Consider the following 11,994-nt stretch of genomic DNA (forward strand, 5'->3'; position numbering starts at 1 on the left):
TCTCCAGCTAACTCCCGCTAATATGGGCCAGTCCGCTAGACATGGTTGTGGGCGATTGTGAGCCGCTAAATTAAATTCTCTCTTAGGCGAAGAAAGTATGACCGCTTTACCAACAATTGAGACTCAATTTGGAGAAGTTTCCGCCTATACTCCTACTAATGTAATCTCCATTACAGAATAGGGGGATTCCTCTTTGGGGGAAGGGAGCTCCTATACCCTACGGTTTCCTGGGCTCGGCCCATTTTCATTTTTTGACCATAAAAAATATTACGGTTGTTGGGTTTTGAACACAAAACCTCACTGTTTATGTCGAAACGCAGTTAACAACTAGGACAACTAACATGCCGTGCCTACAAATGCTTCCTTTTGATTTTTATTCTGTATCTTCAGGAATCTGTTCCTTTTACGTGTTTTTTGGCCGATTTTTTATTCGTTTTTACACGATTTTTTCCTGTTTTCTTTTTCATTTTTATTTTCTTTTCTTTAAAGTACATGAACTTTTCCAACTACGAAACTTTTATCCAAATCGATGTACTTTTCTGAAAATACATCAAAATCCGGTGAACTAAATTTGAATTCGTGCACTTTATAAAATTAATGAACTTATTTCAAATTTGTACATTTTTTAAAAATAGATGAACTTTTTTTGAGTGTATTTGTAAATAGTAGAAGATTTTTTGAATCCATGTATTTTTTTAAAAATAGACAAACTTTTTTCAAATTCATGAACTTTTTTTATCAAAATCGATGAACTTTCTTCAAATCCATGATAATTTTTTTTCCAAATCCGGTGACCTTTTTTCGAATATGTGATATTTTAATTCCAAATCGATGAATCTCTTTGCAGCTAGTGAACTATTTTGCAAAATTGATTAAATCTTTTCAAAAAATGATGAACGTTTTTTCAAATTTGTGAACTCTTCTTCAAAATTGATGAGCTTTTTCCAAAGTCGTTGAACATATTTCAAAATTGTGAACCTTTCTTTAAAATTAATGAACTTTTCGGAAAAAACTATGAAGGTTTTTTAAATGCATTATCTTTTAACTCGTGAACTTTTTTCATATTCATGAACTTTTTGAAAAATCTATGAACATTTTTTATTTCTGTGATTTTTATCCAATTTCTATAAACCTTTTGGAAAATCCGTGGTTGTTTTCACTAGTTTTAAGAATTCATTTTCAATTATGCTTGGTTTTTTATAGAAAATTATAAATTATGTTCGGTATATAATATTATATTTTTTTGCGGGGGGTATATAATAGTATATCTTTCCCTAATAATAAAGCACGGATTGACTTTGTCGGGTTCACCGTCACAATACGCTTCTTCCCGTGATTTTACGTTTTCAGTTTTTTTTCACCTATATTATTTTTGCTATCCGAGGTGGTACTATTTACATGAAATTTCTATCCGATTCGTCCGCTAAGAAAATTTACGCTAAGAAAATTTAGTCCCAACTGGCTGGGCCTCGGTGCTTCGGTGCTTCGTAAGTCCTCGTGTCCACTGAATTGTCACGCGGCCCATCTGGCTTTTCTGAAAGCTTAACGAATCTAGCCCACTGGAGCCCAGGCCCATGCTGGATACGTGGGGAGGCAAAAAGTATAATCTGCACCGTAGGAATCGAACTCACGATCTATCCGATTCCGATCAATACCAATGATTACATCCAATTGAGCCATGAGATGGGTAGGATTTTGAATAGACTTCGTGCTGAATAGTATCGCCTCGCTTTTTTACATACTATTTCACTAATTTAAATATCTGTGCAATCTGAAATCATCAAGCCGCCTCAAGAGTACAGAGAAGGAATTAACGAGCGAGAGAAAACCGATAAAATAAAGAAGGGAGAAAAGCACGGCCGCCCTTGTGGGAAAGAGAACTGATTTAATAGAACGGAAAAGGTGCAGCACAGCTTGGATGGAAAGAAAAAGATTGGATCCGACGTGATCCGACGAGAAAAAAGGAAAAAAGGCTCGAAGGGAAGGGCCGACGGCGGCACACGCACCTCAATCAAGATTGAAGACTCGATCTCTGATCGATGCAGTGCCCCCCGGCAGGGACGGACATCTCGGTCCCGGGACATGGAGGAGCCCGGGCTGAAGCTGTCGCGGAAGCATCCTCGTGTCGTGGCTTCACCAGCTGCTGCTCTACACAAATTAAAGTCGCGACGCCGCTCCTCTCTGCACTTGCACGGTGCTGCTCGCCCACATCTTTGCATTTTTTGGTACATCCATATTGGCTGCAGTTGACCATGATCCACGCAGGAAACTGCTCGTCAACTGGCACTACCGTATGCGAAGTCTGCGACGACGCCTTTTGCTACAACGCTGGTGAGAACATAATCCTCCTAAAGTATACAAGCTCAGGGTGCGACATCACATGCTCACAACTTTCAGGCCGTCTACTTAATTGTCCCTTCTATTTTTCATGTGTTGTCAGTGTTAATTAAGATCTATTTTTGTAAATATATAAATAATATTATAATTATTGGTGTTATAATATTATTGGTTCAGAGTCAACTATACATTTACAATATTGACTGAAATAGTATATTTTGAGTTTCATACATGCAAAAAATATTTACAACCAAAAATATTTTAAGTACGTGCTTCTAACCTGTTGGAATATTTGGAAGCAAAGGAATGGGCGCGTTTTTGGTGGCCAAGAAATTAGCAATGAAGAGGAACTCTCTACGAAGATTTACCAAGAGCTGCGACTATGGCTAGCGGCAGGAGCTAGGAGTGTGCAACGCTTGTGTGAGTAGTCGTGTATGGTAGGAGTAGGAGTCGGAGTATTTTGGCTTTGCCCTTTTGTGGTGATGGTCATAACTATCCTCTTGTAATTATTTTCCCCCTTCTATAAAGCTTAGGTACGCTATTGGCGTACTCTCAAAAAAAATGCCTTAAGTAAGTGATAATTGATAAACAAATTTATGCTTCGTAGATCCATCCATCTATGGTAACTATCCAACTATGCATCACTATAATTAGTTTTTCGTAACCCAACATTTTTTTTCATAATTTCCAAACATTTTTTTAACAATGGTCATTTTTATCTCGGATATACCTATTTTCATAGATTTCTGATTCTTAAAAACACAAAATAAATCAAAAAAGGTTAAGTTTCATATTTAAAATTATTAGCAATGACCTCTCTTTTACGTTACTAGAAAAAAAGCCGTGCGTTGCAACGGAAGAAAAAGTATTCTTCATCATCATGTTAAAAGGAAGAGCCTGAGTCATGGTTAATGATAATGCATGTTTCGAGGCGGAAGCCCCAATATTCAGGTAGGGAGATTAACCTTGACTGGGGCTCTTCCTTTTATAATGGGATAATGCAGGAATACTTTTTCTTCCGTTGTAACGCACGGGCTTTTTTCCTAGTGTTAACTTAAGAAAGGATCAAATAGTGTCGTTTCCTTCGAAAGGACAATTAAATTTGCACGACCTAGTGGTTATTGGCTACAGCCAACCATGTTACCGTCTGGCTGTAGCCCCACATATTGGCCCCTCTCTCTCCACCAAGGCCCAATATGGCCCATTAGTTCCCTGGGGGGTTCCGATAACCCCTCCGGCACTCCGGTTTTAACCGAAACTTTTCGAAACACTTTCGGTGTTCGAATATAGCCGTCCAATATATAATCTTTATGTCTCGACCATTTCGAGACTCCTCGTCACGTTTGAGATCTCATCCGGGACTCTGAACAAACTTCGGTCATCAAAAACACATAACTCATAATACATATCATCATCGAACGTTAAGCGTGCGGACCTTACGGGTTCGAGAACTATGTGGACATGACCGAGACTCATCTCCGGTTAATAACCAATAGCGAAACCTGGATGCTCATATTGGCACCTTTACAACAGTAGTCATGGGCGCTGCAGGCACCCGTTAGTTTGCATTTCGCAAACGGGCGCCTGCAGCCCCCCGCGGTGGGCCGGCCCAACTACCTCTTTGTTCTAAAAATGGTTTATCTTCATTTTTTCTAAAAAAGGCTGCTGAGCTTGGGATCAAACTCACGACCGAATCGTTCGAACGGATGCACGACAACCACCAGGCCACTAACCAGCTTTGTGTACTGTTCATTCCTTTTCCTCTTTTATTTCTTTGTTAGTTCGTTTTGTTCTTTTTTTTTCTTTTTGTCTACTTTGTTTTGTTTTTCTTTTATTTTTTTCTTAAATGTGCGAATTTTTAGTTTGTGAACTTTTTTCAAAACCGATGAACCTTTTCTCAAATACGATGAATTTTTTAAAATTTGATAAACTTTTATTCAAAATCAATGATTTTTTTTCCAAATTGATGAACTTTTTTCAAAGTTGGTGAACATTTTTTAATTCAATATTTTTTTCCAAAACCAGCCAAAATTTTCCAAATCCGATAAACTTTTTAATCTTTGATGAACTTTTTTCAACAATGAATGAACTTTTTGTGAAATTCGTGAACTTTTTCCAAAATTGAAAACTGTTTTTCATTAGAAAAATATATATTTTTCTAATTGTTTTCAAATAACTAAAAAATCTCAGTGGTATAGTAAATGGCTGAGTAATAAATAGCGCGTCGCATTAGTTCTAAAACAACTCTCATTGCTTTTGTTCACTATCGTTATGTAGTTGTAGTGGTTAAGAGAAGAAATTGCAGGCAAGTGCGACGCGAGATCCCGTTCTGTCAAATTTATACGTGCCTTTTTCCGCGAACGACTCTGTTACTGGGCCGAGCATAGAATTGGCCCACGGAGGGCGCGCTGTAGGCGCCAATTGCACGTTTGGGCGCGGAAAATCCTATTGGCCGCTCATGGCGGCAAACTGCCGGCGCTTCGCACAAGGGGCGTGCGACCGAGCGATGCTTTTGGCCAGCCCACTTAGGTACATAACTTAGGAACTGCCCCACTCTGGTTTTGTGAACCCTAGAAGGTTCAATGAACCAGTTTTTTTTTCCTTTTATTGGTTTTCTACTTTTTTCACTTTTCAGTTTCTTTTTCTTTTCTTTTTTTGTATTTCTGTTTCTTTTTCATTTTTTAGTTTATTGTTTTTTGTTTCCTTTTCTATTTCAAGTTTATTTTTGTTTTTCAGAACATGTTCGCAGTTTTGCAAAATGTTTAGAAATTTATTTATTTTTCAAAAAAAAATTGTTCGTGTTTCCAGAAAATGTTCTCAAAATTTAAAAATTGTTCTTGTTACACAAAAAAGTTTCAAACTTTTGAAATTCAGAAAATGTATCGGATTTCAATTTTTTATTCACATATTAAAAAAATGTTTGCGCTTCCAAATTTGTTCGGGATTTTTCAAAATTGTTCTCCATTTCAAAATTTGTTCTCTAGATTTAAAAAATGTTCCTGCTTTAACAAATTGTTCGCGCTTCCAAATTTGTTCAGGATTTTTCAAAATTGTTCTACAATTCAAACTTTGTTCTCAAGATTCAAAAAATGTTCGTGCTTCAAAAAAAGTTCGCGCTTCCAAATTGTTCTCAAGATTCAAAAATTGTTTGTTCTTTAAAATTTTGTTCACAAATTCCAAAAATGTTCATGTTTTCAAAAAACTATGGGAAATTCAAAAAACATCATTTTCATAAAATATGTTCACATATTAAAAAAAGTTCATGTTTCAAAATTTGTTCACAAATTCAAAAAATTGTCGGCATATTTAATTTTTTCACTAATTCAAGAAATTGTTCCTGTTACCGAAAATTGTTCACATGTTCCCAAAAATACTGCAGTTTTGAAAATTTGTAATGGCTAAATTGGTTTTAAATTATGGAATAGGCTGAATTGGTTTTTTTTTTGCCGCTTTGGAAGTTTATTTAAACTCCCGCTGCCATTCTTTCATCTAGCATGGCGCAGTGGCTAGAGCATCGTGTGCAACTATGGAAGGTCGTCGGTTCGAATCCTCGCTAGCACGCTCTTTTTTGGCGAATTTTGCATTCATTGACGGACGGCGAATGGGCCAGCCCAATGGCACGACCCCTGTGCGTCGCTCGACCTATTGGCCGCAAAATGTGGCATATAGGAGGTCTCGTCGGGCGCCTACAGCGGGAGGTCCTATGCGCCGCATTATGCGTCAAAATGTTGGGCGTTCGCACAGGAGACAGCGCGAGTGGGCCGGCCCATCGAGCTGCTTTACCGCGAGACGAAAAAAAGATAGAAAACGTAGCAACGGTGCGAAGCCAGGATTCGAACACAAGACCACCAGGTTGTCATCGCGACCGTACAGCCACTCAACCACACATATTTTGACGTTTGAAACGCAGCGCACAATCTAAAGAACTACTTTTAGTGTAGAACTGGGCTGCTCTACTGCAGCGAATTTCAATCAGTTAATGTCGTGAACTGGAATTTGCAGTGATAGCTTTTTTTAAGCGTACTTCTTTAAAGTGTATACTTTGAAAATGTGCAAACATTTTTTGAATTTCTGAACAATTTTCGGCAAAAGGAACATTTTTCAATAGATGTACAAATTATGAAATTCTGAATTTTTTTGAAACATTGAACATTTTTTGAATTTTTGAACAAATAATATAAAAGGAACATTTGATGAAATTTGAACAAAAATTTATAACTACGAACATTTTTAGAATTTATTAACAAAAAGTGCAAAAATGGAACTTTTCATCAAATTCCGAACAAAAAATTGGAACCACAAACTTTAAAAAAATTCAGACCATACTTTGGGATCATGAACATTTTTTGAATTTTCAACAAATTTTAACAGAACATGAACTTTTTGGAATTTGTGAACAAATTTCTAAAAATAGGAACATTTTTGGAATTCCTGTACATTTTTTGAATTTGTCAACAATTTATAACCAGAAGATTTTTTTTGAAATTCCTGCACATTTTTTGAAATGTGAACATTTCTTAAATTCTGAACAAATTTTGTTAAGAGGACCATTTTTTAAAATCTGAACAAATTTTGAATTTGCGAACAATTTATAACAGGAAGAATTTTTCCAAATTCCTGCACATTTTTTGAGACGTGAACATTTTTTAAATTTTTAACAAATTTTGTTAAGAGGAGCATTTTTTGATAATCTGAACAAAATTTGGATTTGTGAACAGTTTATAACAGGAAGATATTTTTGAAATTCCTGCACATTTTTTGAAATGTGAACATTTTTTAAAATTCTGAATAAATTTTGTTAAGGAACATTTTTTGAAAATCTGAATAAAATTTGAAATTTTCGAAAAGTAAACAAAAAGAAATAAAGAAACAGAAAAGATAAAAACAAAAACGAAAATAAAAAAAGAAACAGAAAGAAAAAAGAAATGAAAACCAGCCAAGAAAAACAGGAAAAAAGTAAAACCGATTTAGGAACCTTCTAGAAGGTTCCCAAAACCGGAGAAAACCGTTGCTAGGCTAACCGCAAACGGGCCGGCCCAGATCGCGTCGCTGCCTGCTGAATCCTTTGCGAACCCTCGACATCTTGACGCAATATGCGGCATATAGGATTTTCCGCCTACAGCGCCGAGTCATGCCTGGGCCTGGGGAACGACATGCGGGCTGGCACACCACGGCCTGTGTGATGGAGGCCCAACCCACACACTACAAGGTAGAAGCCCACGATTTTACTTTCATCGGGTTGTTGTTGTTCCTCTTCCTCTGTCTCTCTCCTTCGTGGTGTCGTCGCCTCTCATCCAAGCTTTAGCGAGGGAAGGGATTCAGGCCGTGATGGTGGGGAAAGGAGGCGAGGCCGCGGCGTCGGCGCAGCACAAGGAGGAGCATGAGGAAGATGGCGACATGGTTGGCGTGGTGAAGCTGATCAGCGCCGAGGGTTTCGAGTTCGTCATCGACAAGAAGGCGGCCATGGTCTCCAACACCCTCCGGAACATGCTCACCTCACCTGGTATCCTTCCTACCCTCTGCTCCATCCGTCTATCAATCGATCAATCGGTCGGTATTACTAACTAATCGAATTGAAATCGATGAGCGTTAAGGTGGTTTCGCGGAGACGCGCGAGGGCGAGGTGAGGTTCCCGGAGATCAGCACCGCGATCCTAGAGAAGATCTGCCAGTACTTCTACTGGTCTCTCCACTACGCCAGGTAAATCCCTTCCTTCAGATTCGCCTTCCCCCCTCTGTACGTCCAGATTATCAAATAAGCTTAATTTTTGTTTGTGGGGATAAATTTGCTTAATAACTGCTCACCCTAGGTAGTGTCGATATATCAGCCCCAATTAGATAACTCATCAAATTTGTTTGCTTGAACTAAGATCCATCACAGAGTGCTCTTACAAAATCTTGCCAACAATCATGCGGCCTGCCTGGCTCCCATTCATGTATGTTGCAGGGTTTTTTTTTTGTTAAAATGTTTCGTGTGTAAATGTCCAGAACCCCAGAATAAGTGTGATGACCTAGAAAGCATATTTGTGTCTGAAAATTTAAGGTTACTTATTGTTTGCTCATTCGTTACTGTAAACGAACCGAATTAAATGCTTAGGGGCATCTCCAACGGCAAACATGATGCCCCATTTGTCGGGTAATCCAACGGTATCCCTCAATTGTCCGCCACTTTGTCCAATGGATAAAGGAGAGAGAAGGGGAAGAGAGGTCCTATGCTGAGTTGGCGGTGTCTGCGGACATGTCCGGACTCCCCTACTTCGCCCCTCGATCTGGGGCCAGAATGGGGGATTTTGGATGTCCGGACAGAAGTAGGGGATACCGTTGGAGGGCTTTTTTTTTTCTCCGTACAGGCCAGTCCAGACATAAAGAGGAAATAATAGCTTTCTATGACTTCTTTTCAGAATTTTGAGAAAAATTCTCTATATGCTTCGTTTACAGAATGATATTTAGGAGCAGAACCAATTGAATGGTTCCCATGTATTCCCTCTCTTAACTTTTATTTATGGTTCATCAAACTTGTTCAGTGGTTAAACTTATGAAGCATGTGAAGTTTATACTCCAGCATCCCAGTCAATTATTTCGTGCTTACAAATGGCACACTGGGTGTTTTGTGGAATACATCACACAACTTCAAAATAACAGATATCAGAATATTTACCATCCAGGCATTTACCTTAGACCATACTATATATCATGCACATGTGTTGTCCATATACTTTCTTTTCTGTTGCATTTCTCGTGCTATTATTTGTCTTTCCTGTTTTATTAGTGGGTTACTGGTCATGCATACATCTCAGGATTTCTGGTGTTATTTTTACTGTAAGCTAAATGACTTTGTGTATTATTTTGTCATTTGTGGTGGCAAAGCAAGAATTTAACTGTGTGTAAGATGATGTTTTCTAACTCTTAATCCTTTCTAATTGCTTACTGCTTTTGTGAACAACTTCTCCATTCACATTCCCATTTGAGTAAGAATCATTTTTTGTTCTGGAACAAGGTCACATGCTCCGTCTCATTTGTGTGAAGTCACCTCTTATACACTGGCACAACAATAACGACACGCCAACATCACATGCAGCTTTTGCATCAAGCTACAAATACCATATGGTTCCTACCACCTAGCTACTCTATTGTTGCTGTACCAAACCTAGACAATTTTCTTAACTGAGTTGTTCATGAAATGATATAACTCAATAGATGTGCAATGTAACCTTAAATTTTTTCTGCCTTAGGTCTTGATAGGTTCTCTTTACTTTTAATCCAGAATTTGTCAGGGTAAATTCAGTTGTGTCTTAAGTTGTTCGTCTGATTATGAGGCACTTAAGTTTTATTTTATTTTTACTACAGAGGTTGCCTAGAATTGTATGCTGACTATCGTTCACAAGCTGTATTGTTCTGAAGAATTCTGCTGAAAACTGGATTGTCTTCCAGGGCCCCGGGGCAGGTTGTGCCATAGAGTTTTCGGTAGAGCAGGTTCTGTGCCAGGAAAAACGTCATTCCTCCAAAATATCCAGCACTTACTCGTGCTTTCCAAGCTAACACTTGTTACTTGAGTTAGTGAAAAATAGCGTGCTTAGGCACTAGGCGACAATAGGATGCCTAGTGCTTAATAAGGCTAGGCGTGTGCTTAGGCGAGGCAATTTAGCCTGGCAAAACAGACAATTAAGGCCTAGCCTTATTAAGCACAGACAATTAGTCTTCCAGGGCCCCGGGGCAGGTTGTGCCATAGAGTTTTCGGTAGAGCAGGTTCTGTGCCGGGAAAAACGTCATTCCTCCAAAATATCCAGCACTTACTCGTGCTTTCCAAGCTAACACTTGTTACTTGAGTTAGTGAAAAAAAGCGTGCTTAGGCACTAGGCGACAATAGGATGCCTAGTGCTTAATAAGGCTAGGCGTGTGCTTAGGCGAGGCAATTTAGCCTGGCAAAACAGACAATTAAGGCCTAGCGCTTTTTTCCTCGGTTGGAGTAGAATGCATGCCCCTTGCACTTGGTTCTCTGTTCAAATGAGATTTTGATGAAAACTCCATATTAACATTTGGTGTGTAGAGGAGAAGATATTTTCCCGTGATTAGAGGAGAATTTGGTGTGTTTTTCACATATATTGCAGATTCCACCTTGACTTTGGGTAGTGCCTTGCATTAAGAAACAAAAGCAGTGTACTGATAAGCCGTGTATTAAGTGGTGTGTTTAGTTGTACTAGTAGTGAATGCGATGTTTGCATATCTCATCCATTGCGTTTGTTTGACGACTCCATTGTTTTGTTTGTAGTGGGAAGGAGACGGCGGAGTTCCCGATCGAGCCAGAAATAACGCTGGAGCTGATGATGGCTGCAAACTACCTCGACACTTAGCCTGGAAAACTGCATGGTTGTTGACAAGATGAATCCATCGTCCATTTGGGTTCATTCAGTAGAAAATGCGATGTTCCACCATTGTGCTTGCCATGTCTCAGTATATGGGTTTAGTAAACTATAAACTACTAAGGTTGCGATGGATGTATTGCGCGGTTAGTAGCATGAATCTGTCGTTTCTGGACTTAACAGCTTGGCCGGGATCAGATCTTGTTGTTGTGTCATATCAATCAAAACTGAGGCGCGACCAGATCTTATCAGCTGTATCATCTGTTGGACTGTGATCAGCTGGGCACATGTCGCTTGTTTCTACATCACACACACAAAGATTCCACGCAAGTGATGCAACTGGATTACATCGATTTGTCTTGACCATTAGCCAGCGCAGGACGTTGTGACCTGGGGCGGCTGCTACAACTCTCATCCAACGTTATTAATACTTGTTGCGTCTCATAGTGGTTCTTGCCGTCATGGGCATGACAGTGATCCTGCCAGTTCTTCCTTCTGATAGTAGTTTTATCATCACATTTGATGTCGATGCCGCAACGCACAAAAACTGTTGTATGCACACATGATTAGGAATGTGATGTAGCCGCATTAGCCTCACAAGAAAAGCCATCACACCGTCTTCCTCTCCTCCAACTAGTCATGAATCAATGCTTGTTATATTTTTGGATCAGTTTAATCTAATGTCCAATGGATATGCTATAAGATGTACAAGTAGTCATCAATTAACGCTTCCCTCTTGATGCTAGCTTGTTAGGTGTGGAATGAGCGCAACACAATTTTTTTTTTTTTTTGAAATTCCTCTTCCACCCCGAGCGTAATTATTTGTAGGATTAATGTTAGAAGGGAGAGAGGAATTGGTGGAATCGTTGATTGTATTGCTTGAGTTGGCATAGAGATGCTCTACAGGTATCTCCGAAGGTGTTTGTTGAGTTGGCATAGATCAAGATTAGGATTTGTCACTCCGAGTATCGATGAGGTATCTCTGTGCCCTCTCAGTAATACACATCATAAGCTTGCAAGCAAACGACTAGGGAGTTAGTCATGAGGTGATGTATTACGGAACGAGTAAAGAGACTTGCCGGTAACAAGATTGAACTAGGTATAGAGATACCGACGATCGAATCTCGGGCAAGTAACATACCGATGGACAAAGGGAATTAAGTATGTTGTCATAACAGTTCGACCGATAAAGATCTCCGTAGAATATGTAGGAGCCAATATGGGCATCTAGGTTCCGCTATTGGTTATTGACCGGAGAGGTGTCTCGGTCATGTCTACATAGTTCTTGAACCCGTAGG

At 39.1% G+C, this 11,994-nt stretch overlaps 1 protein-coding gene across 1 annotated transcript; it reads left to right on the forward strand.

Moving 5' to 3' along the window:
- The first annotated feature begins 7,576 nt into the window (after positions 1-7,576).
- On the forward strand, positions 7,577-11,008 carry LOC123091747 (elongin-C). Its single transcript, XM_044513362.1, has 3 exons — positions 7,577-7,840; positions 7,932-8,037; positions 10,606-11,008. Exons 1-3 carry the CDS (start codon positions 7,666-7,668, stop codon positions 10,685-10,687), a joined length of 363 nt encoding a protein of 120 aa, XP_044369297.1. The 5' UTR covers positions 7,577-7,665; the 3' UTR covers positions 10,688-11,008.
- Positions 11,009-11,994: the final 986 nt, after the last annotated feature.

Source organism: Triticum aestivum, chromosome 4B (assembly GCF_018294505.1).
Source record: "Triticum aestivum cultivar Chinese Spring chromosome 4B, IWGSC CS RefSeq v2.1, whole genome shotgun sequence".
NCBI classification, from domain to species: Eukaryota; Viridiplantae; Streptophyta; class Magnoliopsida; order Poales; family Poaceae; genus Triticum; species Triticum aestivum.